The sequence below is a fragment of the Elephas maximus genome, chromosome 2 (genome assembly GCF_024166365.1).
Source record: "Elephas maximus indicus isolate mEleMax1 chromosome 2, mEleMax1 primary haplotype, whole genome shotgun sequence".
Taxonomy (NCBI): domain Eukaryota; kingdom Metazoa; phylum Chordata; class Mammalia; order Proboscidea; family Elephantidae; genus Elephas; species Elephas maximus.
Genome location: NC_064820.1, coordinates 65,268,309 through 65,296,223, shown reverse-complemented (window position 1 = coordinate 65,296,223; position 27,915 = coordinate 65,268,309). Strand labels below are relative to the sequence as shown.

The 27,915-nt window shown below is 37.7% G+C and overlaps 2 protein-coding genes across 4 annotated transcripts in view; one reads left to right on the top strand and one right to left on the bottom strand.

Moving 5' to 3' along the window:
• NDUFAF2 (NADH:ubiquinone oxidoreductase complex assembly factor 2) overlaps positions 1-26,582 on the bottom strand; it is a 229,676-nt gene extending 203,094 nt beyond the window's left edge. For both annotated transcript variants that reach the window (XM_049857685.1, XM_049857695.1), the window contains exon 1: positions 26,401-26,582. In XM_049857685.1, coding sequence (XP_049713642.1) covers positions 26,401-26,527 — 127 coding nt within the window. In that variant the 5' untranslated portion in view covers positions 26,528-26,582. The remainder of the gene's footprint in view (positions 1-26,400) is intronic.
• A 127-nt stretch (positions 26,583-26,709) lies between these two features.
• Positions 26,710-27,915, top strand: part of ERCC8 (ERCC excision repair 8, CSA ubiquitin ligase complex subunit) — a 51,570-nt gene continuing 50,364 nt past the window's right edge. For both annotated transcript variants that reach the window (XM_049857637.1, XM_049857625.1), the window contains exon 1: positions 26,710-26,849. In XM_049857637.1, the coding sequence (XP_049713594.1) occupies positions 26,773-26,849 (77 nt within the window). In that variant the 5' untranslated portion in view covers positions 26,710-26,772. The remainder of the gene's footprint in view (positions 26,850-27,915) is intronic.

Genomic DNA, 27,915 nt, shown 5'->3' with positions numbered 1-27,915 from the left:
GAATGGCAATTGAACAGATGGAAATTTTCATTTTTGGTTAACTGGATGGAAGAATTGGACCAGTACCTAAAATGACATTGAAATGAAGCTCAAACCCCCTCCCACAAGAAGGAAACAGATGCATCACTCCAGATACAAAATAAATTATTGAACAGTGCATATATTATATTGGCATCATTGTATCCAACTGTACATCTGCACAATGTTTTAGTCTCCTGGAGTGAGAACAGACATTTCTGAAAGGGAAAATAGGCAACTATTGAAGTGAATAAGATAAGTATACCATTTGGGTAAGAAAAGCCAAAGCAACACTTCACTGAATTTGAAGTTATTCATGCTGAGAGGAAAAAAGACCCATAAATTATACTGATTTCAATGCCCTTGAACTTAACATATTTTTTTAAATGTGGTAGGTTCTGAAAAATAAAACCATATTTTCAGGATTTTATAAATCAGAATGAATTAAAAAAAGGCTACTTAAGGCCCTAAAAAAGTTAAGACTGAGCACATTTTTGCTTAATCTGACAGAGGAGTGATGTATTAAACTAGAACTTGTTTATCTTAATAAATTAGGATTTATCTGATTTTAATGAGCTTTTTTTTTATTAGTATTAAAGAGGACTCACAAAATAGGTAACCACAAAGAGGTCTCTGTGGTAATTTACAGTTAATAAGTGATCCTACGAGTTTTGAACTAAGGAAATTGGGTCGAGATGAACTCCTTTCTTCCCTTTTGTAAATTCCAAGTCTACTGGAATTGTACCTGTTTGGAATTCTCCAACTGTTTTCCTAGTCAAGAAACCCTGGTTGCGTAATGGTTAAGAGTTACAGCTGCTAATAAAAAGGTCAGCAATTCGAATCCACCAGGTGCTCCTTGGAAACTCTATGGGGAAGGTCTACTATGTTCCATAGGGTCACTATGAGTCGGAATCAACTCGACAGTAATGGGTTTGATTTTTTTTTTCCTAGCCAACTCTTGCTCGTTGCTGGAGCCGATTCATGAAGGTAGTTTATACAATCCTATACTTCAACTTCCAATCCTCCCATCAATGCTTTCCACTCTCTCTCCCAACTCATTACATCCCTAGTTCAACTGAAGACGAAATAAGAGGATCCAGCTTTAGAAGACAGGTAGAACTAGGAGGGTTTGTTATTTTGTTTTGTTTTTAAGATATAATGTCAGTTAGCATTGGTCCACCACACTGCTATAAGATGACCATTCCAGAAGATCTGACCAGGGGATGTAAATAATGCCTCAGGATGACCAGTAGAATAAATCCTGAGGTTAGTACTTAAAAGAGAAAGGAGCAAAAGGAAAAAAATGTCTCCAATATGCAAAGATCTTATAATTAAATAATAGACATTTCGATTTCTTTTGACTTAAGTCAGTAATAACAATGCAATGAGATTTTACTAAACATCTAAAGTGACAGAATATTTTATCAGATACGATTTTCAATCAAACTATATTGAATAAGGATTCACTATCTTGAAGACCAACTGAATTATGTCTCACAAGACTGTGAGAACAGCACAGGTAAGAAAAATACGTTCAGTGCAATCCTACAAAATATTAATGGAGAGCAGGTATCACATTTACACAACGAATCAGAAGTCTGTGTTGGTGCAATATCTTCACAGTGGTATTCCTTTAGAAATATAAGCTGCACAGGGAAGTCAGTCTTTCCACTTTCCCAATCATTTTTTAACATAGGCAAATGTGAAATAGGGAAGAGCTCATTAAAGACACAGAAAGACAAATAAATATAACCTAAAAGCACAAGGAGGTTGGGCCCAACTGGACTTATTAGACATAGAAAAGCCTTGAGGGAAATAGCTGGGACTGTGGGATAGGAAAAATAGTTAGAGGGTAATTGGGAAAGGGGAACTCAAGTTGGCTCCCTCCCTGGAGTGTTTCTGCCAAGGAAGGAGAATAAGAATAGAACCTTCAGGAATAGTATCATGTGGTGGCTGGATGCCCAAAGAGAGTCTGTTGCTAGAAAAAGGCCATGGTATAATATGCTAATGATTTAGAGAATAATAAGAGGAAGAAGTAGACCAGAAATCATATTTTGTCTCTCTGACACATTCTGATGCTCTCTCTCTTATTTAAACTTAAGCTGCTCCATGGTTTCCAAACACTCTATTCCTCACTCTCTCATAGCAATATATATATCACATTGTCATTCAGTCATCGTTCTTCTATTAATATGACTGGAAATTTTACTTAATAGGTAACCTAAAACAAAAGATTTCACAAAACATGTTATGTATTGCTCTAACTCCAGTTACTGGTCATGGCACTAACTAAGGAGGCTAATGGACCATCACCAAGGAGCACGGTCAAATGTCTAATTCACGGGGCACAAGGGCAAGTAGGAGTCCCAGGTCTTAAAAGTGGGGAGGAAGAGGGCCAAAGGGCTAGCCTGAAGGAAGCAGTGTATTTTCAACTCAGGTTAAGTGCAGTTACTTTCATTTCATTACCATTAAACATAGAAATTTAAGATTATTTTGATACCTGTATGTTTTCTTACTAAATATAATGTCAACATGCCATTTGTTGAAATTAAACATGAAAACAGCTAATTTATGAATAAATCATTTCTTAACACAGATATTACAGTTTAGAAAGTATTGAAAGAGAACCTTTGAATGAACAGTACACACAGAAACTCTGGCAAGTTGAACGGGAGGCCAGATTTACCTCTAAGTATAAAGCCTCAAGAAGGGCAGAGAAAAGATGAAATACTGTTAATGAAATGATATGTGCCAAATGAACATTAAATCTATCCATCTTCTGTTGAAAAGAAGCACTAGAGACTATCGCCCTTTTAATTCATTTGTGCATCTTTTTGTTACACAGATGATTAGCACATTTTCAATGCTGACAAATTACATACTCGGTTAAGCATTAATCCTTCAACACTATGAAGATTTTATTACACTCCTTAGCAATAATTTAAGTTTTATTTTTCTTCTAACATGTTCTCTTCTAATATCATCACGCAGATTCTAGCAAAAAGAAACAAAATTCTCTCAATCTGGAATTCCAGACATCGTTAGCTTTTCTGATTTGTAAAAGGCAACAACAAAAACAAAAGCAGAAACCATATCATGCAACAAAACAAAATGATATATAAGACATTTCATTTTTGGAGACCTTCTTTAAATAGTTCTAGAATAAGGGACCCTGGTTCCACAGGAAACATTTTCCAAAATACACTGTATTTGAAGACATTGATTATAACTAGTTTCATACTTTTTAAAATTTAGGTGAAATTTGCATAACATAAAATCAACCATTTTAAAGTGTACAATTCAGTGGCATTTAGTATATTCACAATATTGTACAACCACTCCCTCTAGTTCCAAAACACTTTCATTACTCCCCCACCAAAAAAACCCATACCCATTAAGTAATCTCTCCCCATTTCCCCTTCCCTCCAGTCCCTGCCAGTCTGCTTTCTGTCTATATGGATTTACCTATTCTGGATATTTGGATATTAGTCTAAGCACTAGACTACTAACCCAAAGGCTGGCTGCTCAAACTCACTCAGAGGTGCCTTGGAAGAAAGGCATGGCCATCTGCTTCCAAAAGGTTACAGCCTTGAAAACCTTACGGAGTACGGTTCTACTCTGTAACACATGGGGTCACCGTGAGTTGGAATTTACTCAATGGGAAATGGTTTGGTATGTATATATATTTCATATAAATGGAATTATACAATATGTGACCTTCTGCATCTTTCACTTAGCATAATATTTCCCAGGTTTATCTATACTGTAGCATGTAACAGTACTTTATTACTTTTTATGGCTGAATAATATTGCATTGTATGCATATAACACATTGTGTTTATCCATTCTTCTGTTGATAGACATTTGGGTTATTTTTACGCTCTGGCTATTGTGAATGGTACTCCTATGAACAAGTATCTATATGAGTCCTTGTTTTCAATTATTTTGGGTATATACCTGGGTGTGGAATTGCTGGCTCATATGTAATTCTATGTTTAACTTTTTTGCAGAACCACCAAACTGTTTTCCACAGTTTGACATTTGACGTTCCCTCCAGCAATGGACAAGGGCTCCAACTTCTCCACATCCTCACCAACATTTGTTATTTTCAGTCTTTCTTTTTTTTTTTTTTGGTAACAGCCATTATGGTGGGTGTGAAGTAATACCTTATTATGGTTTTCATATGTATTTCCCTAATGACTAATGATGTTGAACATATTTTCATGCGCTTACTAGCCATTTGTACATTTTCTTTTGAGAAATGTCTATTCAAGTCCTTTGCCCATTTTTTGACTGACTGGTCCTTTTGCTGTTCATTTGTGGGATTTCTTTAAATATTCTGGGTATTAAACTCTTATCAGACATGATTTACAAATATTTTCTCCCCTTCTATAGGCTGTCTTTTTGCTTTCTTGATAAAGTCATTTGATCCACAAAAGCTTTTCATTTTAATGAAGTTCATTTTATCTAGTTTTTCTTTTGTTGCTGCTGCTTTTGGAGTCATATCTAAGAATACAATGCCAAATCCAAGGCTATGAAGATTTACCTCCACGTTTTCTTCTAAGAGCTTTAAAGTTTTAGCTCTTATATTAAGCTGGTTGATCCATTTAGAATTAATTTTTGCATACGGCGTGAGGCAGGGGTCCAACAACATTCTGGTTGTCCTAGCACCATTTGTTGAACAGACTGTTCTTTCCCCACTGAATGGTCTTGGGGCCCTTATCAAAAATCAATTGGCTATAGATATGGGTTTATTTCTAGACTCTCCATTCTATTCCATTAGTCTATATTTATCCTTTTAAACTGTATGCTCAAACCATATGAGGTTAGATAGATATGAAATGTTTAGTTTGATCAAAGGTTTCCTACTAGACTGGTGACTTGCTTTTTCAATAGCAACCACATCTGAGTAATAAAGTAGATGACTTTTGGAAAGGTTCACACCCTTGCCGCCACTGATTTTAAGCCCCCTCTTCCTGGGACTGATATGAGGAAAAGATTTTCAAAAATATCAATTTCCGGCACTTTTCAGCATCAACTTGGTGGCACTGAGACAGCTCACCATCACTAGAAGATGAAGCGTAGGGGGAAAAAAAAAGAGAAAGGTAACAGAAGAACACACCAAATTTCTACTCTCAGGAGATCTATGCTACTTGTCAGCAAAAGCTAAAACCTGGGGCAAATGATCAACAAGCCAGTTCACCACACACATATAGAAAGAAAAAAACCATTGCCACTGAGTCAATTCCAACTCACAGTGACCCTACAGGACACAGTAGAGCCGCCCCACAGGGTTTTCAAGGAGTGACTGGTGGATTCGAATTGCTGACCTTTCGGGTTAGCAGCCGAGCCCTTAACCACCACCCAGCAGGGCTCCCCATATACCTACAGGCATCAATTGTTACTAGTAACCTCAGAGGCACAAATATTCAGTCCAAGTAATACAATTCGTCTTCTTTCTAAGTCTTTGTTGTAAAGATCTCATTTTAAGTTGCGTGAATGTGTGGTGTGTTTGCTGCAAGTGACACTTGTGTTCTTTTGATTTATGAATTCAGGAACTAGTGCATGGAAATAGGCAAACGAAAGAAGTAAAGGCATAAAACAGCGCACGATGTTGGTTTCAAAGATGTTTTTCGAAGTCACTTGCAAGACTCCTTTCAAAGTAGTTTTAAGGAAGAAAAGTCTTAGGAATTATTTATTGATATCTCAATATTATAAAAAGTATAAGAAATGACTTTTTTTCCCTTTTTTAGTTTATTCTCACCAGTCATCCAAGTAGATGAAATCATAAATTGTATAGCTCTGATCTACCAAGCCTGTAACGCTCCACTGTTATCAACATTGAACACCATAAAGGGATTTATTTATAACTCACAATACAATGACATCAAGAGGTGGGCAGAAGGTCATGGGTTTTAAAGTGGTATGATCATGGAAATATCCTCATTTTTACTTTTAGGAAGAAGTGCCTTCTTTACCACCAAGATGCTATTAGAATTGGATGCTGCTTGAAATTTACTCATGAGATGTCAGAAGTCTTCGGCTTTCCCCACATCATCCAGAGAAGCAGAACACTTAGGAGCAGCAGAAGAATAAAGATATTATCTGGCCGGAAGCTATCAGTCCTTACAAATACCGTAAACCACCGATATCAGGTACAGTGAGGACACTACTACGGTGCAGAAGCTTACACCAGACCTTCCCTAGATCTAGTAATCCCACCTCCTTATATAAGAGGCCCTCTGAGCTCACAGCTAAAGATAATTAAAAAACGACTGCAGCAGTACATCGACAGAGAACTGCTAGAAATTCAAACAGCATTCAGACGAGAACATGAAACAAAGGATATTAACTGCTGATGTCAGGTGGATCTTGGCTGAAAGCAAAGAATACCAGAAAGATGTCTACCTGTGTTTCACTGACTATGCAAAGGCACTTGACTGTGTGGATCATAACGAATTACGGATAACACCGCAAAAACAGGAATTGCAGAACACTTAATTGTGTTCATGCAGAACCTGTACATAGACCAAGAGGCAGCTGTTTGAACAGAACAAGGGAATACTGCGTGGTTTAAAGTCAGGAAAGCTGTGTGTCAGGGTTGTATTCTTTCACCATATCTATTCAATCTTTATGCTGAGCAAATAATCCCAGAATCTGGACTTTATGAAGAAGAAGGGGGCATCAGGATTGGAAGAAGACTCTTTAACAACCTGTGTTATGCAGATGATACAGCCTTGCTTGCAGAAAGCGAACAGAACTTGAAGCATATACTGATGATGAACATCAAAGACTACAGCCTTCACTAAGGATTGCACCTCAACATAAAACAAATATCCTCACAACTGGACCAATAAGCAACATCATAACAAATGGAAAAAGACTGAAGCTGCCAAGGATTTCATTTTACTTGGATCTATAATCAACGTCCTTGGAAGCAGCAGTCAAGAAATAAAATGATGTACTGCCTTGGGCAAATCTGCTACAAAAGACCTCATTAAAGTGTTAAAAAGCAAAGACGTCACTTTGAACACTAAGGTGCACCTGACCCAAGCCATGGTGTTTTCAATCTCCTCATATGCATGCGAAAGCTGGACAATGAATAAGGAAGATTGGTCGAAGAAGAACTGATGCCTTTGAATCGTGGTGTTGGCAAAGAATATGAAATACACCATAGAATGCCAGAAGAATGAACAAATCTGTCTTGGAAGAAGTACAGCTAGAATGCTCCTTGGAAGCAAGGATGGTGAGACTTCGTCTCATGTACTTGGGCATGTTATCAGGAGGGACCAGTCCCTGGAGAAGGACATCATGCTTGGTAAAGTGAAAGGTCAGCGAAAAAGAGGAAGACCCTCAACAAGATGGACTGACACAGTGGCTGCAACAATGGGCTCAAGCATAGCAAAGATTGTGAGGATGGCACAGGACTGGACAATGTTTCGTTCTGTTGTACATGGGGTCGCTATGAGTCAAAACAGACTCTACGGCACCTAATAACAACAATCCTTGATGAGTAAAGCAATTCAGACTTAAGTGAGAATTACTGATAGATTTACTCCTTCAGGAACCCTGGTGGCGTAGCGGTTAAGAGCTCGGCTGCTAACCAAAAGGTTAGCAGTTCGAATCTACCACCGGCTCCTTGTAAATCCTATGGGACAGTTCTACTCTGTCCTATAGGGTCGCTTTCAGTTGCAACCAACTGGATAGCAATGGTTTTTCACTCCTCCAAGGGGTATTTGCATTTTAAAAGATTATCTTTTAAACTGCATTAATATCTAGTGGGGAATCTGCTCTGTGGAAAACAGTTTTGAGACCCTCTATGCTCCTTACCCATCTGGGGTAACATACCATTATTTCCACTCAGTGCTTAAGAGCCACAGCTGCTAACCAAAAGGTCAGAGGTTCAAATCTAGCAGTCGCTCCTTGGAAACCCTGTGGGGCAATTCTACTCTGTCCTATAGGATCCCTATGAGTCAGAATTGACTCGATGGCAACGGGTTTTTAATTGATCTGCTAGGGTTCTGAAATACTGTATATAGAATCTACATTAAGAACACTTAGCCTCAAAGCCTTCAATGCCACTTCCTCTAATATGTAAGTGGCTTTGCACTTGGTAATATACTGAAAACATGAGTTGGCACAGTTCCCTCAAAAACTGCAAATATTTCTGAATTGCTGAATATAATGGGTCTCCTACACTGAAAAATTCTGAACAATAAATTATCTAGCTAAGAAAAATGAAGGGACCTATGAAGGTTTGGTAAGGAATTTTACACAGGTGATGCTATGGAAGGAAGGCCAAAGGAAGATACCACCTGCTATGTGGAAATACTATTAGAAGGAGAGAAAAGTGAGATACTAGCAGAGAGAAAGAATGATCATAGAGATTAGGCTGAGACACAATTATCTTTTACTTTGAAGGAAGCACATTGCTCAAACCTCTAAAACGTTTCTATAGAGGACTCATTGATTGCCAAAGCTTTTGTTAAGTAAATCTCTTATGCCAAGATTCACGCCTATTCATACAGTAAAAATATGTTTTCAGCATGTTATGAGCAAATAAAGATTTATAATCTTATTCTACATATTTATTAAACAAAAGGGACATTTTTTAAAGGTTATCAAGTTACTGTATCTCCAAAATAGCAATAATTTCCTATTGCTGAAACAATTTATTTGGAGTTTTCACACACAATTTTCAGAAAACGGACATTATATAAGAACAATCCTCCACAAAAATATACTTCTGGAAAGAAAATGATCATTAGTTTTTTCTTTAAGTATTAATTTCTTAAAGGACACAAACTGTTACCAATTACAATTGCCCTTATTAAAATTAAAGATCTAGATTTGTTGGTTTATTTACTCATTCGGTTGCCCAAAATCTTCCTGAATATGTTCACAGTTACACAATTTAAGCAATAGCTACAAATTTAATTCTGCTGGCTCTAAACCTGGCCTAAAATCATTTCTACAACTCCTAGATTTTAAGTTTGACTATCTTCTAGCCCCCAAAAAGAAAAGACATAGGTTAGTGCCATTTATTGGCTGCGAGGTACATTAAGTACTTGGTTGCCAATAATTCAGCAGGACACTTGGCAGATGGGCAGAGAATCAGAATTTAGAAGGTTAAGCCTTTCTCATTTGCAGGTAGCTAGACATTTAAAAAAATTTGTTCCAGTACTAGCAAAAGACATCTTTAAAGTGTTAAAAAGCAAAATTGTCACTTTGAAGACTAAGGTGAGCCTGACCCAAGCCATGGGTCAATCACCTCATATGCATGCAAAAGCTGGAGAATGAATAAGGAAGACTGAAGAAGAATTGATGCCTCTGAATTATGGTGTTGGCAAAGAATATTGAATAAATATGGCCTGCCAAAAGAACGAACAAATATCTTGGAAGAAGTATAGGAGCAGGGATGGCGAAGCTTCATCTCACATTCTTTGGACGTGAGGGATCAGGCCCTGTAGAAGAACATCAAACTTGCTGTAGTACAGGGTCATCAAAAAGAGACCTTCAAGAAGATGGACTGACACCGTAGCTGCAACGATGGGCTCAAGCATAACAGATGGCGCAGGTCTATGCAGTGTTTCATTCTGTTATACATGGGGTCACTCTGAATTGGAACCGACTTGACGGCACTAACAACAATACTAGCATATAGTTAAAAAATATAAGGGGGGAGGGAATCCACACACAAAAAAAGATACAAATGGAAAGGGAGATCCTGAAAAGATTTAATTTTTTAATGGGTGGATAATGGTGGTTATTAAAATAATACTAAAAAGAAAAAATAAAATTTTATTAATAAATAATGGTGCTTAGTTCTCTTATTTTTTAATAGAACTCGACTCTAATGTCGTGTCAAAATATTATTAAGACTTATCTTCCAGTTTATGAATCAAAGCTAAATTATTCAAACAGAGTTCAATGAAATTTTTTAACTCCAATATTAGCAGCTTTTTCCTCATGTCTAAATTGAACCAAACTGTTGCGGTGTAAGTGACTAAATTCTGACACTGGCTTTAGCCCATTTTCCTTTCTTCTAGCTTACCCAATTGTTTTTCAGTATTTCCAATATTTCAGTTATTTTCCTCATTTGGACATCCTGCCTAAATGGAAACATCTTAGTGAAGTCATACACAGTTAAAGGAATTTATTGCACAACTGGGTCAGACGGGTTTTTTTACGAGTTTCAAAAGGGGCTGATTGGAAACTACACTGCGATCACTAAACCTTTGTGTTGTTGAATATGTGCTACAGTTATAGCATGGTGTTTGGGCTACTATTGTTGGTATGTGTCAATGCTTCCACTGTAAAACCTTGCTGCTTTCATAGTGTCGTGAACTAGCTATAAGGCTGGTTTTGGTTCTAATAGACGATTATTTTCAAAAGAAAAACAGATGAAAAACTGTAAATGTAGCAGCTATGTGGTGAACTCATGTATATATAAAAATTAAGAATGGTACTAAAGAAAGCATCAATTGGTATAAAAGACAAGTACAGTTTTTATTGTGTGGTGCATTAAATACTAAGTAGTATACCTACAAAATCACTTTAAGATAATTTTTGTTAAACTATATGTAACCAGGGATATCATTGCTAATGTCAGATGGGTCCTGGCTGAAAGCACAGAATACCTGAAAGACAGTTACCTGTGTTTTACTGACCATGCAAAGGCATTTGACTGTGTGGATTATAGCATATTATGGATAACATTGCGAAGAATTGGAACTCCAGAACACTTATTTGTGCTCATGAGGAACCTGTGCATAGATTAAGAGGCAGTCATTCAAATAGAATAATGGGGTACTGCATGGTTTAACATCAGGAAAGGTATGTGTATTCTTTCACCATTATCTAGTCAATCTTTATGCTGAGCAAATAATCTGAGAATCCGGACTGTATGAAAAAGAACAGGGCATCAGGATTGGAGGAAGGCTCATTAACAACCTGTGTTATGCAGATAATAACAACCTTGCTTGCAGGGGAGGGAGGCAGGGCTTGAAGCACTTACTGATGAAGATCAAAGACCACAGCATTCAGTATGGATTACACCTCAACACAAAGAAAACAAAAAATCCTCACAACTGGACCAATAAACAACGTAATGATAAATGGAGAAAAAACTGAAGTTGTCAAGGATTTCATTTTACTTGGATACTTGGATCCACAATCAACGTCTTTGGAAGCAGCGGTCAAGAAATAAAATGACATATTGTCGTGGGCAAATCTGCTGCTAAAGACCTCTTTGAAAGTGTTAAAAAGCAAAGATGTCACTTTGAGGACTAAGGTGCACCTGACTCAAGCCATGGTGTCTTCTATTGTCTCATATGCATGCCAAAGCTGGACAACGAATAAGAAAGACCAAAGAAGAATTGATGCCTTTGAATTATGGTGTTGCAGAAGAATACTGAATCTACCATGGACTGCCAAAAGAACGAACAAATCTGTCCTGGAAAAAGTATAACCAGAATGTTCCTCAGAAGTAAGGAAGGCAAGACTGCATCTCATATACTTTGGACATGTTATCAGGAGGGATCAGTCCCTGGAGAAGGGCATCATGCTTGCTAAAGCAGAGCGTCAGCAAAAAAGAGGAAGACCCTCAACAAGGTGGACTGAAACAGTGGCTGAAACAATGGGCTTAAGCATAAAAAGAACTGTGAGGACAGCACAGGACCGTTTTAGTTCTGTTGTACATAGGGTCACTGTGAGTTGGAACCAGCTTGATGGCACCTAACAACAACAATATGGGAAAATATAGCATGAGTTCTTGGGGTTTGGGGCCAATCACAATCTCTCTAGGTCTCAACTGTCTCATCTACATATAAATGAAAATAAATTCCCATCAAAAGGCTTTCTATTTACAATTCCTACCTGGCAGAAAATAACAGTGCCTTAAAGTTACACACACATACATATACGAAGAAAAACAAGGTTAAAAATTAAATGATTCAAAGGTTTCTCTGTCTTTTTTAAGCTGCTCGTGTAGTTTCTGATTTAATGAAATTGGAGTAAAATTTTTTTTATTTTAATTTTCTAACAAGAAAAAAATTTCATGAATTATGTAAGTTAGATATATTTTTTAAATATAAAGGATGCTAGAAATTTTTAAAATTTGCTCTAAAAAAACTACAAATGTAGAGTTAATGCTCTCCTGTGACTTTAAGATTAAGAGGAGAGAAGTATCTAAGAGCCATGAAGAAGAAAATAAGGTGTCTCTGTTAAAAATGGATTTAGAGGTGAGTGTGCTGTTTTACCAGTGATCACCAAGTGCCTTTGATACAAATAGACAGCTGAGTGATTAAGAGGAGTCTTGAGGGAGACAATACTTTGGAAAATACATGTGAGATGAATGGCTACTAATGACATGTTCCAAATATCATTTGTATTTTGTGATTCCACAATTCATAGCATTAATAAAATAGAACTACATGAGAAAGTCTGCTTAATAAAGGTACATTTCTTGCATCTGTATAAATTTTACCATAGATTTGAAGTCTTTTACACATGTTCTAGCTTTGATGGAAGTAAGCTGGGTTATTTTGAAATGTGCATAAATTAAAATATCCCACTTCTTCTAAATTTAACATCTTCTCAATGGCTCATAATTTACTCTTTACTTTCAATGGCAATATTTACTCATCTCTAATTTTTGAGGAAAAGTATCTTCAATTTTAAAAAAGCCTATATTTTGATTATACTATATTTATCTTACAATTATGCTCATTAGCTGAAAAGTACTTTAAATATTATTACAAACTAGATCATAGTACCTAAAGGAAAGTAATTTGTGAAAATGGCATTTGCTAAGAGCAACTTCTGTTAAAGACTAGGAACAGTCACTAAATGTAGGTTCATTTCAAACGCAGAAAGGAAAGCTCAAGAATAACACCTTAAAATAAACTCAAAGTTTAGTGGTAAAATGACAAAGGAATCTTTTTAGGCTTAAAGTGAAAGCATCTCAGGGGCTTTTATAGTCTCAAAAGGCCTACTTTTCTCTTCCCTTTCCTACTGTTCAAGAGAGAGAAGCAGCAGAAGCACCGCAAGGAAGGAAATGAGATAGGTAAGCCAAAGTCTACCCCCTTGGAGTACACAGATACCCACCCAGTGCCGTCGAGTCGATTCCGACTCATAGCGACCCTATAGGACAGAGCAGAACTGCCCCACAGAGTTTCCAAGGAGCGCAGCATTATTAATTACATTCTAAATGTCGTACCTACTGCATGCTAGGCACTCTCCTAAGTGCTGAGGACAGAAAGAGTATAATACATGAACTTTAGCTTCTGAATCAGGAGAATATAGAGATGAGTTTGAAAGATATACTTGACTTTACGATAAGAGAAGCTAAAAAAGCAGATACACTGTAATCAAAGTCAGCTGCATTTGATACTACAGTTAAAATAAGTATAAGTAATTATAGAAACTGTATTAAGACAAAAATATTCCATTAATAAAAATTTTTGCAGATTTATACTTAGTTATTTATTCTTTGAAAAATTCTATGTGTTTTACAAACTGTAAGTATATTTATTTACTTAGGAGCAGATCCCTTTAGCCACCAACCCCAAACAGAATATTATATGAAAGCCCAAGCCCGTTGCCGTCCAATCCATTCCAGCTCATAGCGACCCTATAGGACAGAGCAGAACTGCCCCATAGAGTTTCCAAGGAGCACCTGGTGGATTCGAACTGCTGACTTTTTGGTTAACGGCCATAGCACTTAACCCACTAAGCCACCAGGGTTTCCATTATATGAAAATCCAATACATAAAATTACTCTAAAGCGGAGCAGTCCTTTCAGAACAGGGGTAGAGGCCAGAGACCAATCTGCTTCACCCAGTATCATTCCACTTATATCCCAGGGACTCCTAATTGAAAACAACTAACTTAAAAATATTGCATCACTAATTATAATTTAATTCAATAAAGCAAGGTAAAGACATCATACAAAAAGAAAATTACAGACCAATCAATACCCCTCATAAATATTGACACAAAAATTCTCAACAAAATTCTAGAGAACAGAATTCAAAAACATATTTAAAAAACCATACACCATGGTCAAGTGGGATTCCTACCAGGAACACAAGGGTGGTTCAACACTGGAAAATCAATCATATAATTCACCACATAAATAAAACAAAGGAAAAGAACCACATGATCATCTTAAGTGATGCAGAAAAGGCATTTGATAAAATCCAATACCCATTCCTGATAAATACTCTCAGCAAAATAGAAACAGAAGGGAAATCCCTCAATTAAGTGCATAAATGCAAAACCTACAGCCAACAATACTCTTAATAGAGAAAGACTAAGAACCTTTCCCTTGGGAACAAGACAAGGATACCCATTATCACCACTCTTATTCAATATTGTACAGGAAGTTCTACCCAGGGCAATAAGACAAGAAAGGGGAAAAAAAAGGGTATCCAACTGGAAAAGAAGAAGTAAAATGATCTCTATTCACAGAACACATGATCCTATACACAGAAAATCCAAGAGATCCCACAAGAAAGCTACTGGATCTAACAGAAGAATTCAGCACAGTGGCAGGGTACAAGATCAACAAAAAAAATCAGTTGGGCTCTTTTATGCTAACAAGAATTACAAAAAGGAAATCAAGAAAACAATACCATTTACGACAGCCCCCAAACTGATAAAATACCTAGGAATAAACCTAATCTGGAAATGCAAAAGCCCTATCCAATGAAAATTATAAAACACTACTACAAGAAATTAAAAGAGACCGATGTAAATGGAAGAACATTCTGTGCTCATGCACTGGAAGACTTAACATTGTGAAAATGTCAATGCTATCCAAAGCAATCTATAGATATAATGCAATACCCATCCAAATCCCAACAACATTCTTTACTGAAATAGAAAAACTAATCACCGACTTTATATGGAAAGGAAAGAGGCCCTGAATATCTGCAGCAATATTAAAGAAGAACAAAGTAGGAGGCCTCACACTTCCCAATCTCAGAACATACTATACAGCCACAGTAACTGAAATATATTTTTGGTGCTAATTTAATGACAGACACATAGAGCAGTGGAACTGAGAACCTAGAAAAAAATACATCAATTTATGACTTTTATCATGAATCAATTTTCATCAAGAGGTCAAAGTTCATTCAATGGGGAAGAAACAGTCTCTTTAATAAATGGTGCTGGCAAAACTAGATATCCATGTGTAGAAAAATGAAACAAGATCCATACCTCACACCATACACAAAAACTAACAAAAATGGATCAAAGACCTAAGTGTTAAAGCTAAAACTGTAAAAGTTCCTAGAAAATAACACAGAAGCTATAAGCCCTAATTTTTTTCAGAAATAGATTATCAAACACAATAAAAATGCACAAACAGAAGATAAATTAGATAACTGAGACTTCCTAAAAATTACTTATGCTAATCAAAAGACTTCATAAAAAGAGTAAAAAAGGCAAGACAACATATAAACTGAGATAAAAAACTTCAGGAATAACATATCTGATAAAGGGCTAATCGCTGAAATATGCAGAAAATGTCAACAACTCAACAACAAAAAGAAATGATACAATTAAAAAATGGGCAAAGGACATGAACAGACACTTCACCGAAGAGAACATTCAAGTAGCCAATAAACACCTGAAAAGATGCTCACGATTGTTAGCCATTACTTTATTACTACCCATTGCCATTGAGTCAACTCCAACTCATAGTGACTCTATAGGACAGAACAAAACTGCTCCACTCGGTTTCCAAGAAGCGACTGGTGGGTTCATACTGCTGACCTTTTAGTTAGCAACCACTGCTTGCCATAGCTCTTAAACACTGCGCCACCAGTTACTTCTCATTAGCCATTAGAGAGATGCAAATCAGAACTACAAGGAGATATGATCCTACCCACGGAAAATTACCAGTGATTAAAAAACAGAAAAGGCAAATGTTGGCGAGGTAGTGGGGAGCCTGGAATCCTTACTCACTGTTGGTGGAATTGTAAAATGGTACAACCACTATGGAAAACAGTGTGGTGCTACCTGAAAATGCTAGAAATACCTTATGATCTAGTAATCCGTCTCCTAGGGATATAACCTAGAGATCTAATAAGAGAGACACGGACAGACGTAGGCACACCTGTGTTCATTGCAGCATCACTCACAATAGCAAAAAGATGTACTGCCCAACAACGCATGAATGGATTAAACAAAATGTGATACATATATACAATGGAATACTGTACAGCCATAAAGAATGAAAGTCCTTGAAACATAACGTGGATGAATCTGGAGGACATTATGCTGAGTGAAATAAGCCAATCACAAGAAGACAAGTATTGTATTATCATATTTATTATAAGAGAACAAGAATAGATATACATAGACACCAATGCTCACTGGTGATTACCAGGGGTGGGTGGGTGGAAAAGAAGGGAAGCACCCTTGAGACAGTAGATACTTGTTATCTTTGGTGTTGGGAAAGGCAGCACTGAATGTAGGTGAACTGCACACAACTTGACCAAGGTAAATGACATCACTAAGAAGTGCATAAGAGAAAACGATGTATTTGGCAAAGTATGGCAAATATAAATTTGCAACAACACCAACAACCAAAAAATACATGTGTGGTTACAAATACATGTATCGGCATATATGTGTATGGCTATGAATATGTGGGTACATATGTGTACACAGAGGTATCTATAGGCATTATGTGTATGCATGCATGTATATCCATATATATAATTAATATAATTAATCACATGAGGACACAGTTACAGATACTTCTTACACATAATCAAATACCTCATGAGACTGGTTTTCTGGGTTTGAGGGCTTAGGATCAGTCTAGTGGAACAACTCAGATAATTGGTACAATGTACCATATCTTATGCAAATAATGTGCCCTTTCTATGTTTGTTTGCCAACCAAGCCCTATTCCTGCAAGGTATCTTTGTAAGCACCACTATGCCAATATTTTTTTACATGTTGCTGTAAACAAATTAGCATAGTGTACTTACAAAAAGACCTGGCAGGGGGAGGGCATGGCTGTCAAACAAATGTAGAAGGTTTGCATCATTTACGTAAAAACACAGTAGTTCATAATGTGTATTTTCTACATCCCAAGGTGTTGAGTAGCGTCTGGGGTCTTAAAAGCTTGTGAGCAGCCGTCTAAGATACAACTATTGGTCTCTACTCATACAGAACGAAAGAGAAAGAAGGAAACAAAAGACTCAGGAAAGTAATCTATAGGGCTAACAGCCTACACAAGCCACAGCCTCTACTACACTGACACCGGAAGAACTTGATGGTGCCCACCTACTACTACTGACTACAGATGCATCTTGATAGAACGGGAGAAAAATGTTAAACAGAACTCAAATTATTAAAAACTCCAGACTTACTGGACCAGTTGAGACTAGAGGACTCCCTGAGACTACCACCCTGAGATAATCTTTAAATCTTAATGCAAAATTATCCTTTGAGGTCACCTGTTAGCTAAATAAAAGACTGGCTCAAGAAAATAAAGAATATCAACCATGAGTAATGAGCTCCTTTAAAAAAATCATCTACAGGAGACCAAATGGTCTAAAATTACTCTAAAGCAAAGATGTGAAGGTAGGAGGGCAGGGAAACTAGAGTACTAGAAATGGTACAACCAGAATGAAATAAATGAAAATGATGACACATTGCAAAAAACATAACCAATATCACAGAATAGCTTCTGTAGAAATTGTTAAACGGGAAATGAATTTGCTGCGTAAACTTTCACCTCAAACACAATAATATATTATTAAAAAAAAAAAAGAATTTGCCTCACATAAAAAAAAAAATAGCAAGGCCCAATTATATACTGTATACAAGTGACACACCTACAACAAAGTGACACAAAAACGCTAAAAATAACAAGGATGAACAAAGGTATATGAGGCAATCAATACGAAAGCAGGGGTTGTGATGCCAATATCAAGGTAGAATTCCTACAAAAAGCATCAAATGTGAGAAAAGGAAATTTTTAATCGTAAGACCACAATTCACAATAAAGACATAACAAATAACAAATCCACCACCCGTCTGTCAGTTTATCATACTGTGTGTGGTGGCTCGTATGCTGCGATGATGCTGGAGTATATGCTGCCAATACTTCAAATACCAACAGGGTCACCCAAGTGGACAGTTTCAGCAGAGCTTCTAGACAAAGACAGACTAGGAAAAAAGGCCTGGTGATCTACTTCTGAAAATTAGCCAGTGAAAACCCTATGGATCATATCAGAATATAGTCCAACACAGTGCTAGAAGACGAGTGCCCTAGCTTGGAAGGAATTCAAAGTACACAGTAGCGGCAACAATGGACTCAAGCACATCAACCATTCTGAAGACACAGGACCAGCAATGTTTCATTCTGTCACACATGAGGTCGCCATGAGTAGGTGCTGACTAGACAGCAATGAACAACAAAAACAAGATTATAAATATTTATTTACCAAATAAAACTACAACCACTTTATTAAAGCAAAACTTATAAAACATGTTAGGAGAACATAGATGAAAACACACTAAAAAAAGGAAATGTTAACATACCACTCTCAGGACAAGACAAATTAAGTGGACAAAAAATACTAAGTATGAGAAAACCGCACAACGGAATCAAAAAAGCATATTTTCTGTATATATACTGAAATTTTACATCTGATAATAGAACACTTTCTTCTCAAGTGCACATATAGTAGTCACAAAAATCACATTACAAAGTACAATACTTAGGAAATAGTTAATTTTAGATGAGAAATAAAATAAGTATATTGACAATATTTTTTTTAAATCTTGCCCGTGAAAGGAAGGCAAGTTACAGATGTATTTCAGTGCAGGGGTACCTCATACACTGTGGTTTTTGTTGTTAGCTTCAGTCAAGTTTGTTCCGACTCATAGCGACCCTATGTACAATAGAAGGAAACACTGTCATCCTCACAATTATTGTTATGCTTGAGCCCACTGTTGTAGCCACTGTGTCAATCCACCTCATTGTGGGTCTTCCTCTTTTTCGCTGATCCTCTACCTTGCCAACCATGACGTCCTTCTCCAGGGACTAGTCCCTCCTGATAACATGTCTAAAGTACATTAGAAGTCTCGCCATCCTTGCCTTCCAAGGAGCATTCTGCTTAAACTTCTTCCAAGACAGATTTATTCATTCCTTTGGAAGGTTAGGTACAAAGATTAGGGGGAAGACGGTTTATGCCAACAGGGGAGGAACAAACTGGAAAAGGAGGGTGAGGATGGCTGTACAATTTGAAGAATGTAATCAATATCACTGTATTATACACACAAAAACTGCTGAATTGGTGTATATTTTGCTTTCTTTTTGTCAACAGTAAAAAAAAGGAATGAGTTATGTTTTTAATTAAAAAAAAACCTAAGTAACATTATGTGATATATTCAGATGAGGAGGGTTAAGCTTAATTAGAATCTCTGGCAAAGGGTGTAACGTGTGTAGACCACAAGATAGAGGCTAGTCACCAGGACAGCGGTAAACACAAAAGGAAAGAAATAGTCATTTGAGTGTTAAAATTATAAAACTCATTTTTCAAAAATCTTATACATTCCTGAGTCATTTTGTAAAAATAAAAATTTATTCTAACAATCGAATATGGTTTTGAAGATATATGATTTCTCCACCTGATCCCATTCAATTGTGAACTCTCAAATCAAGAATGTCTTAACTCATCTCTGCAACCCTTGCAGGGTAAATAGGAGCCCTGGTGTTGCAGTGGCTAAAATGCTCGGCTGCTGAAAGGTCTGTAGTTCGAACGCACCAGCCGCTCTGCTGGAGAAAGATGTGGCATTCTGCTCCCGTAAAGATTTACACCCTTGCAAACCATATGCGGTTGCTATGAGCTGGAACAGAATCGATGGCAACAGGTGTGGTTTTGGTTTTGTGCAGAGTAACTTACACTTAGAAAGCCTTCAAATAACGGCAAAAATAAGTTGCTTAACTCAGTAGTACTTTGAAAATTGAGAGCAGTGAGGGAGAAATGCAGTAGTTTTGCTGGATTTACACTGAAACAGGGCAACTGGGTTCCCTGCAAATAGGATGACAAATGGAGTTTCACCACTAAGTGACCCTGGCAAACCAACACTAGATATATTATTTTTCCTCATTTGTTATAATTCCTCCACAAATACAGTGAAGCATGACAAGCACTTAGAAAATGCCTAATGCACAGTAAGTATTTAATAAACACTAGTTATCATTATTACTGTTATTGACATTATTATTCTTAATGCAAAGCAATTATGAAATCTTCAAAGCAAAAGAGGGCAAGTAACTCTTCCCTCTTACATGAAATATTTCCAGCATCACTTAGAAATGGAGATAATATAGCTGTAGCCACCCATCCATTATTAGTTTCTATTTCTGCTTAAAAGGTCCCATATTTCCCTGGTAGAGAAAGCCAGAATTAGAGATAAAGGTTTCTTATATTGATTCCAAAGATAGTATAACAGAGTGACATGTATGACTGCGAGTAGATTTCATCCTCCTGTATTTCTCTTGGCTGGAAGTCTGACGCAGATGTGATTCTGTTTGTATGAAATAGGAATGCAATCAAGAACTACTGAGAAAATGTTGGTATTTTCCCTTCACCGAAATATAATTGTTTAAATGCAGGCTAAACGAAATTCAAGAAGCAATTGAAATAATCTCAGAGAAAAAGGAAACACTGGTGGCATAGTGGTTAAGAGCTAAGGCTGTTAACCAAAAGGTCGGCAGTTCAGATCCACCAGTCATTCCTTGGAAGCCGTATGGGGTACAATTAAGAAATGAAATTTAAAAATAAAGATTAAAATTTAAAATCTAACCTTCAAACCCTGAGGCAATGACCTATATAAAAAGTCCATAATTCTTATTTTGTATTTAACAAAAAACATTTTAAAATAAGTTGCTCTTTTTCTAGGTATCTCTAAATAGAAGGCAAGCTCTAGTTAAAATTATAACACATTTAAAAATATTCAATTTGATGACATCTATGGTGTGTGGCGCAGTGGTTAAGTGCTACGGCTGCTAACCAAAAGGTCGGCAGTTAAAATCCACCACGCGCTCCTTGAAAACTCTATGGAGCAGTTCTACTCTCTCCTACAGCGTCACTATGAGTCGGAATCAACTTGACAGCAACGGGTTTGGGTGTTTTTTTTTTTTTGGTTTTCATGGTGGTGATTATATTACGTGATCTCTGGCAACTCAAGACAGAATGTTACTGTTGGGAAAATTTTAAGTATAATTTTTAAAATTTTGCCCAATTCTTCAAAATATAATTGCCAATGACATCACTGTGCATTACCAATGAGGAAGAATCCATTCTGTCATTTTTAAATTCATGTCCTAGAAGTTAACAGTTTATAAAACTGTGCCTGGTTTATTTGGAGGAAACAAGTATATCCAATTATTTCAGAGAAAAGGCTTCTCCCTCAAATCAGCTCAAAGAAAAAATATTTAATAAACTATAAACCTATTTTTTTTTAAACAATGCTGCCACCTTTTGGAAAAAAATGAAATGTCTTCATTATTTCCCAAACGTTAAAGAGTATATACCACATCCAAAAGAGCCAGATTATGATCTTCCAACTGCCTACTGAAACAAAACACGTAATTCTGACCACTTAGTTTGTTCTAATTCTTAATAAGTGCTTCTTAATTGAGTACTAATTAATTGTATTTTAGCATATTCAAATATTAAATACAAATAGGTTGAGGTGATATCATCTAAAACAATGCAGTTCTGTAATTATATGTAGTAGCAGGCAATGCAGGTTTTGAATTATTAGATAAAGATATACAAATCCTGGAAAAAAATAAGACGGGGTATCTTAATGGAAGTTTGACACTGGCAAAGAAACTACATTTAGCAGGACACTGGCTAAGCAAAGTCTAAACCTGAACTACATAAGAAGAGTTACAACATCATGGGAAAGACACTCTTATTTCTACGAAAAGTATTTTAGCCCCTGAAGAATAATTTGGTCTACTTAACATAAATAAAAAGAAAAATATACCATAATCACCTGTTTTAAGATTTTTATAAAACTATTTTATCATTTCCTGTGGTTTTTAAAATTTTGTTTTGCTTTTGTGATTCTGGGTCCTATAAATATCTCCATTCATTTAACCAATGTTTTTTGAGTACCTACTCTGTACCCAGGTGTGAACACATGAAGTTACTTAAGTATTCAGAAATAAAACAATCACTTCATGCTTGAAATGGGAGGAATATTCCCTAGTTATGTGGTTGTTGTAAAGATATAAAATATTTAGAGTTAGCTACATTAATTTAAGCATTACTAAAAAAAAATGGAAGCTATAGAAAGTTAAGAACAAAATGGAGAAATAATGTGTTTCTAACTTGTTATAAATTAAATATGTAAACTTCAGTTTAAGATAGCCACTGATTCATGTTTCCCTCTTTTATCTCTCCAAATCCTATTGAATTTATTAAAGAATATAAGAATAAAAGAGGAAGTAACTATGCTGGAAAAACAGGTAAAAGGTAACATCAAAAGGCCAGAAACTAAGACCAACAGGTCTGAAATACATAAAACAGATATGTCTTGCACAGAGCAGTGTTCAATAAATATTTGCCACATGAGAAAATTAATGAATGGTACAGGATGAGATGGAAGGCAAACTCAGCAGTGCTGGCAGGCCCGTGAATCAGCACAGGCAGACAGAGCAGCCTGGAAAGAATCTATATGAGTTTTTCCCAAAAAAATTCTCAGAAAACGCCAAGCGTGGTGCAGTAGGGCTGAGAACAAGGGGCAAATGGTGGGATCAAGTCAAAAGGCTTTGAGGATGCCACCAGTGCAACCACAGGGAGTCCCGGTTATTATCACCTAATGTGAACAGCTTGTAAGGTGTTACAAAATTAGGTTAAAAAGGCTCCAAACAATAGCAAAATCTCACGAGTTCAGTATCCCAATGAGACTCTTCCTTATTTCTCAGAGGCAACCCACAACTCTGATCTAATACTGACATTCTTAAGATCCGACTTGCAGGGACTGAAAGTTAAAGCATCCCGAGTACACTTAGTTCTCCCAGAGTAATTCCACCAAAGCCCTATGGGAGGCCACTTGCCTGTAGCATTCACTAAGGTCTCACCTCGTACACACAGCCAATCTTAAGCAAAATGAAGGCTACAAAATACGTCTAAGGAAGGTAATTAGGAATCAGAAAAACAAAAACAGAAAGCATAAAATAGGACTAAAGATTAAATGTACTGCTTATTACAATAAATATAAACAGGTAAAAGCCATTATTATTTTTAAAGTAACTCTTCTTCAGTATTCCCCTCCCCCACCCCCCCCAAAAAAGGGTAGGGAAATATATAATTCTTATGCCAGGCCACCTCATAGATCTTTGGCCATCTTACATCTAATGACTTGGGACCAGGGACATGGATATGGCTCTATGCATGATGATCTATAAAGCTGGAACCCCTTTGAGCTTTGTGTGCCAAGTACACAAAGCATCATAAACAACTATTACTCCAGTAATAGTAAGGATAAATTCCTTTGGTTGCTCTCCACTTGGCACAAAGTATGTGGTCGTCCCAAATAATTTTAGCCCTGATGAGTCTAGAAAAAACTACTAAAGCCAAAAACATATTTTTATTCAATTTAATAATTATTAATCATAATAATTTAGTCATATATTTCATATACATATTCATAAATACATTAAAGTATAACATTAAAAAACATTGGCCTAACCCCACTTTATGTATATAAAGTACAATCAATATTGTTAATCACTTCAGAGTCTCTCTCTTTTAGGTTCATGAGACTCAACTGCATGCTTTCCCCTAGACACTCCCACACCATGGCTGCTACAGAAACCACATTCAACAAATAAATCAGCCAAGTGAGGGTAGAATAAAAATATTTTCAAACATGCAAAGACTCAAAAAAATTCACCTCCCTTGCATCTTTTCTCAGGAATGTACTGAAGCAATTATGACACAAAATCAAAGTGGAAGCCATGAAAAAGAAAGCATGAAAGAAGGATATCCAGAAAGTAGGATATCCAACATAGGTAAGAGGCAATGGGAATCGTGGTCTCAATGAAATGAATTCTTTAAGGTACTGAATGTCTGAAAAGACCTTTACTTGACTTCAAAAGATATTTTTTCTGGGTATAGAATTCAAGATTGGCAGTTTTTTTAATTTTAATACTTTAAAGGTAGTCTTAGTCTGAAAGCTCCACTGAAACCTGTCCATTCTGGATGACCCACTGGAATTTGAAATGATGGCGGCATAAATTCCAAGCATCATAGCAACACACAAGCTACCACGGTCCGACAAACTGACAGATGGGTGGTGGCCTAACTATTTACCCAAAAGAAATAAAAACTCATGTTCAGACAAAAACCTATACGAGAATGTTTATAATGGCTTTCCTCACAATCACCAAAAACAACCTACATGTCCTTCAGCTGGTGAATGGATAAAACAAACCATGGTAAACCCATACAATGGAATAAACCTGTTGCTATCAAGTCAATTCTGACTCATAGTGACCCTATAGGACAGAGTAGAACTGCCCCATAGGGTTTCCAAGGAGTGGCTGGTGGATTCGAACTACCAGCCTTTTGGTTAGCAGCCGAACGCTTAACCACTGTGCCCCCAGGGCTCCAGGGTATGACAATGCATATTTATTATGATATATAATAGGCCAGACTGAAAAGGTTACATGGTATATTATTCCATTTACATGATATTCTGGAAAAGGCAAAGCTATATAGGGACAGAAAACAGATCCGTGGCTGGTTACAAAGGGCGGGGATGAGGTGATGGAATCATCGCTAAGGGGCACCAGGGAATTTCTGGGATGATGGAGCTGTTCTACATCTCGATTGTGGTGATAGTTACACAACTCTGTGCATTGTCAAAAATCACAAAACTGTACACCAAAACGGTGTTACCACACATATATTTCAATAAAATATTGTGCATATTTTTCAGTTACTGATAACTTACAAAAAGAAATATCTTTCCCTCTGTTTGCAATGTGCCAAAAAATACTTAACCACCATGCTAGTTCTATACATTTTTTTTTTTTTAAGTTAAGACATATTCCCTGACCTGCCAAAATATATATAAAAGCTCATTGTGGAAAAAGTTTAAGGTATTAGAGCAAGTTACCGAAAAATCCTAAGCAAAATAATTTGAGGGATAAATCATAAGATACAGTTTATATAAGCTGTATGAGGAAGGAAGGTGTTCCATTAGTCTGGAGTTACCGGAAACAGAATACAATTTTGTAAAGGGTTTAGTGTTTCTCAGTATTATTGCCGTTATTATCATTTGTACCTTTCAGGTGAGAATACTGAGACTTGAAGGATGCAAATACTTTGCCTGTGATTCCTCAACTATTAGGTGAGATTCTAACCCAAGCCTGTCTGACCCCAAAGCATGAGATCTTCACTGGGATGACGGAACAACACAGAAGAGGAATCCTACCCAGCAACACTGATCTTACAGCCCTGTACTTTAAACAGAGCTCAAGAGAATCTTCAAATGCAAACTGGTGAGAAAGAAAACATAGAGCCTTGTTAGGATCTCCTTTGCACACTCTTCAGGTGGATGGACCTACTTCTGACAGCAGGTTTTTTTTTTTTTGTACTGTAGATGAAGGTTTACAGAGCAAATTAGTTTCTCATTAAACAAAAAACGTATTGGATTGGCTGCCAACCCCACAACATGTCAGCACTCTCCTCTTCTCGACCCTGGGCTGGTGCGCCCATTTATTCTCGTTTTGTTCTATGGGCTTGTAGCAGATTTTGGTTGTGAGGAAGGTGATTCCCGGGAGCTAAGGTGCCGCTGAGAATGATGACCACCAAGAGAAAAAAGGAGGCAATGAAAATACACAGCCTCAATTACACCAGATTTGAGTCACAAGGGGACACAGGAAAAGAAAAATTCATTTCTCTGCCCTCCCGAGCCACCTTTGGTCAAATACGTCTAAGGATTTGTCCTTGTCTACGATACGCAACACCAAGGACTAAAACTGAAGGGTCCTCCGCAGGCGTGGAGTGCTGCGCTGGGAGGGAAGGTGCGTGCGCTGCCCCGGCCGTCGGGCGCAACTGGGGAAGGCAATGAGACGCAGGGACAGCGGACAGACCGAAGCCGGGCCGCACAGCCCGCCTGCGCGGAAAATCACTCAGCGGAAGGGGCCTAGAGCCAGGCTGGGGCAAAGCTCGGACTTCAGAGTAAAGGGGACAGCGGGGGAATGAGCTCTGGATCTCTCTCCAGGTAACAGGAGTCTCACACGTGGCTTTAGTTTCCAAGACGCTCTCACTTTTCCCTCATTTAATGACCACGCAACCGCCGCCCTAGCTCTAGTCTCACCTCTCCAGTTCTTGTACTCCGGGATATAGTAGTATTTGTTCCCGAGCTGGTCCGTGCCCACGTGCTGCTTCACTTCCTTTGACAGCACTCGCCACAAAGAGCGAAACAGACGCTGAGACCAGCCCATGCCGTCCGCCCAACTCCCGGCTCGAACAGCAGCCCGACGCTCGGCCCCAGATGGAGCGCCCCACGCCCCGACCCCGCCCCGCGGGGGTCCAGCACCGCCTCCATGCCCGCGCTCTTCAGTAACGGCTCTGGCTATTGGTCAGATGGATTCACGGCTGGGCCAGTGGAAGACGCAGCTGTTACAGCCCCCGCGACCAAGCCCTGTCATGGCGGCGTCCAGTGCTCAAGCCGGCTCGAGGGAACGGGATGCTTGGGTTTTTATCTGCGCGACAAGCCGGTTTGGACGACCCTCTTCACCTCCGGCGAGCGGAGTCCACACGGAGGTAAAGAACGCCTTACTTTTTTCTCCAACAGGCCAATTAAGAGACCAAACCAGTGGTCATGTTAGCCTTGCTCCACACTTACCCGCCCCATTATCACTTTGCTCCCGCCAGTCTCGACTTAGCCTTCTGCCTCTGCTGTGACTTATGAAAATAGGATATCTTCTATGTACAGTTGAACAGCTTATGTGCGCCTGGGAGGCATCCCTGGATTAAGCGCTTGAAAGGTTAAGCGCTCACTACTGGCCGAGACTGGCGATTTGAACTCAGCTAGAGGCGCCTCGGTAGGGAGGCTTGGCGATCTGCTTCCGAAGAGTCGCAACCTTGAAAACCCAATGAAGTAGTCGTCATCGTGTTTCTTTCTGCAAAATTTGCACAGATGAGGTTGTTGTGAGGGCAACCAACAATAACAGCAAGGTGGTGAGTGCAAAAAAAGGACTTAGGTGAGGACACTATGAATATAAATGAGGTTACTTTTTCATTTTGTTCCTTTTCCCTCATGTTACATCCCCAGAGAAATAACTGCCCTTCAAGGATTCATTCATCCTTTCAGGCCACATATTTAGTGAATTCTGTGTGCAGGCAGTATTTAGAGAGAGAGCATAGGCCAGGAATTGAACAAAATTCAGCATAACTGGAGAAAAGAGCTGGAGAGCGGAAGCTATTACCAAGAGAAGACACTGAAGAAGTAGGCAGAGGCTAGCTGAGGAACAGCCCTGTGTGGTTAAGAGGTATGGAGAGTAAAATAAGATGACAACTGTTGCATTTTGCTATCTGCTTGGAGAATGGATTGAAGTTGAGAGCCAAGTTAGGTAACTGTTGGCAGTTTTAATTGTCCAGAAGAGAGTGATGGAATTCTGGGCCAGGCAGATGACAATTGGAATGAAGAGAGTAGAGACACATGAGAAATATTTAAGAAATAGATGGAACAGCAGTGGACACTGATTGGATGTCATGAATGATGAAAAAGAATCAATGATGATTGTCAGATACACGGCTTGTGTAACTGTGAATGATGGTGACATTCTCTAAGACAGGGTTTTCCATAGGCGGAGCAAAATTTTTTTTT